Here is a 3,353-nt window from a genome sequence, read left to right on the forward strand (position 1 = left end):
CCGTGTGCACGGAATGCCAATGAGCTGCTCTGTGCGCGGGTCTGCTCCCGCGGGGCCCTGGGGCCGGATTGCCGCTGCTCATTTTCGAGGCGATCTCTAGGGAACACCCCCGCAAAGAGCACCCCCGCCAGGGGGACCCCACGGACAGGGGTGGCCCCAAGAAGTGCAGCCACGAGGTCCCGGGAAGGGAGCGCGGTTGACTGCAGGGGTGGGGAGGGGGTCAGGGGAGCGGCAGTAGGGAAGAACCCGGCAGAAAGTTCCCCGCGAAGTGGGCGCGCAGCGCCGCCTTTCCTTCCTCCTAAGGCGGGGACCCCCTCCACAGCGTCCCTGACACTCTTTTTCTTTCTGGTGTGAATAGAAGCCACTACTTTCCTTACCTACTAAGTCTTTTTCTACTCACATCTGCTATTAAAATACAGCTTAGGAGAAACAGGCAAAACCGGGGCGAGCGGGGAGACACGGTTCCTCGGAATTCAGTGTGAACTGTTTTGCTAAATTCGCCCGCTCAGGCTACACGGAGGTGGCGCAAACAGTCGCCAAGTTGGGACATTCGCGCGTGTGGGCGTAAAGCCTTCCCTCCGGAGCGATTCCTCGCCAGCGACTGCGCGGGGCGGTGCAGGCCTGGGGAAGGGAAGCGCTCCGGGCCAACCAGGCCGCCGGCCGCAGCTGCAGACTCCGCTTCCAGGCCCTGCCTGTGGCACTGCGAGCTGCTGCTAACGAGCCTGGCGGTGCTTCTGGGCTTGCGGCGTCCAGATGTTGGAAGTGGTGGCTGCTGAGTTTATTACTCCCACCAGGCCTCTCCCCAAGGGCTGTGCCAGTGAGTTAAGTTAGTTTAGAATCCGCAGGCGCTCGCGGGGAGGGGAGAGGACAGGGGCCTACACCCTGGACACAAGTTCCTGTTCTGGGGCGGGTGGTGGAGGGTGGGGGGCGGTTGATTCTTAAGCCCTAAATGAGAGGAAGGATGAAGCCAGAGCTGGCTAACAGCAGGGCTGCAGTCTCTCATCAGAATGTCCCCTATCTCTCTCCCCTCTCTCCGCCACCTCCAGTGGGCGCTCCAGAAGCGGGTGGGGTGTCTCAGGAGCCACATGCCCCCTGCATCAGTGTTCAAAGGACCTCCGGCCTTTGCAGCCTTAAATGGGGGCGGGCAATGCCTGGCTGGGGACGAGCCTCACAGAGTACCTGCCCACTGCAGAAACACATGCCCTTCTCTGGCCCTCGAGCCCCCTCCCTATTTCTTTTGCTTTGCCTTGAATCAGGCCGCAGGGCACACAGGTGACATCTTGTGGGCGGATCTGGAGCTGGGGGATGGGGGTAGAGGACGGAGGGAGAGGGTCACTCACCTGCTTTCACAGAGCAGTGGATGTGTGCTTTGGATTCATAGTACACCCAGTCGAAGCCCGCCTCCACGGCCAGGCGCGCCAGCATGCCGTACTTGCTGCGGTCCCGGTCTGACGTGGTGATGTCCACGGCTCGGCCCTCGTAGTGCAGCGACTCTTCAGAGTGGTGGCCGTCCTCGTCCCAGCCCTCGGTCACCCGAAGCTTCACTCCTGGCCACTGGTTCATCACTGAGATGGCCAAAGCATTTAACTTGTCTTTACACCTCTGCAGAGAGAAGGGGGCAGCGTGGACATTAGCATCTGGCCCACACCCACTTCCCCAGGCAGCTCAGAAGACTCCCTTGCAGACTAGGAGGGGGCCATAGGTGAGACCTGGAGGGGGCGCCGTCAGCCCAGAAGAGGGGGCGCCAGGCTGGGAAGGGGTGTCTGCAGGAGGAGCAGCTCCTCTTCAGAGATGAGCTGAGGGCCTGTCTCCAAACCCAGAATGAGCAGAGCTCCGACCCCAGCCTGGGGAGCAGATGAGACTTTGGGGGGAAGAGTGAACTGTGTTTTCAGACAAAGGCTGCAGAACTTACCAGGGGTACCCTTGTCCATGCCTTGCACCTTCCCCAAGGTGTCCCCCACCTTCCCCAAGGTGTCCCCCACCCACTGCCACCCCTTGCTGTAGCCCATTTCTCTGCACCTGTGAGGGGCCCCACCCTTCTCCCTGGGGAGGGCACACTCCCTCACCTGGAGGCCAGAGGGAGGCCCAAGGTGCAATTTTGCAGAAATCAAGCAAAATACACTACTTCTTAAAGAGCCCAAAGCCTCACCTTATCTTTGGACCCTCCCTCCTGCCCTAGGCCTATCTGAGGTGAGAATTAAGCCAAAGGTAGAGAGGGAGGGGGACGCTGATAGCAGAGCTGAGGGTGGGCGAGAGCCAGCAGTGAAAGGCCCAGTGAGTTATAATTTTCAATGCGGCCGGGGCGGGCCGGACGACAAACAGTCTTTATCTGAAAGCCGCATTCCTCGGCCGGGACTCTTTCCCCGGCTTGGCTGAGGGCTGGTCGAGCCTCTTGTTTTCCTTAACCTGCTCCCTTCCCCCTCTTGTTTTCTTGGCTCCAGCGCAGAATGGTGTCCGGCAAGTTTGAAGAGCAAACTTCAGAGGTGGAGGGAGGAGGTGGGGAGGGAGAGAGGGCGTGGGGCGGGAAGGTGGGGGATGGGGAGTCAGAAAGGCCTGAGGCCAGGGAGCCCTTCGCCTTGGGGACTCTGCCTCGACCCGGGCCTTCGCCTCCCCCCCTCCCCCCCTCCTCCACGGGGAAGCTGCCCGTGGGAGTCAGGAAAAGAGCCGGCGGGAGGCACAACAGGGTGCGTGGAGCTGGCGTCTCCCACATCCCCGCATATTCCGGGTCCCAGAGAAGGAAGCAATAAAACGGCTGAATCAAGTGTGCGTTTGTGTGGCTGCGAACTCGCTGGGCGCGCATCCTGCTGCGGGCGGGGTGCGGGATGGAAAAGGACAAGGACACAGCCCTGACGGCGTCCCCGAGAGGCCAACTCCCAGGGAGGCGCGCGACAGTTTCAAGTTGGTGTCTGCAGAGGGCAGGCTGGCCTCCTCCAGGCGCGCGGGCGCTCGGCTCCCCGCGGGACCCCAAGAACCGCGGGAAGGACTCCTCTCCTACGCGGGGGGAGGGGCGCCCTTGCAGACCGGGATGTGATAGATTGCGCAACAGGAAAAGCCCTGTGTATTTGGCAGCAATAAAACGCAGTAATACGGTTGTAGAGTTAAACATACAACAGAGGGGGGAGGGCGGCCCTGGTGGCAGGTCAGCGCTTGCAGGTTTCTGGGCCTGACAGCCGTTTTCTTAAAAAAAAAAAAAAATTAGGAGGGCAGAGTGTGAGTGAGGTCATCTTGAGGATTGAACGCGTTTTACATGAAAATCAATCCGTAAACTGAGGTCAGTGAACAGCCGGGATGCGGGGCGGCGGCGCAGGCGCACACCGCCTACGCGCACACGCAGACACCCGGCTACCCGAGCC

General features: G+C 60.9%; 1 protein-coding gene across 1 annotated transcript in view; it reads right to left on the bottom strand.

The window, feature by feature from the left end:
- The window catches only part of SHH (sonic hedgehog), a 19,764-nt gene that overhangs the window by 12,488 nt on the left and 3,923 nt on the right, over positions 1–3,353 (bottom strand). The window contains exon 2 of the mRNA XM_014532256.1: positions 1,341–1,602. Within this exon, the coding sequence (XP_014387742.1) occupies positions 1,341–1,602 (262 nt within the window). The remainder of the gene's footprint in view (positions 1–1,340; positions 1,603–3,353) is intronic.

This window comes from Myotis brandtii, unplaced genomic scaffold (assembly GCF_000412655.1).
Source record: "Myotis brandtii unplaced genomic scaffold, ASM41265v1 scaffold868, whole genome shotgun sequence".
Classification (NCBI taxonomy): domain Eukaryota; kingdom Metazoa; phylum Chordata; class Mammalia; order Chiroptera; family Vespertilionidae; genus Myotis; species Myotis brandtii.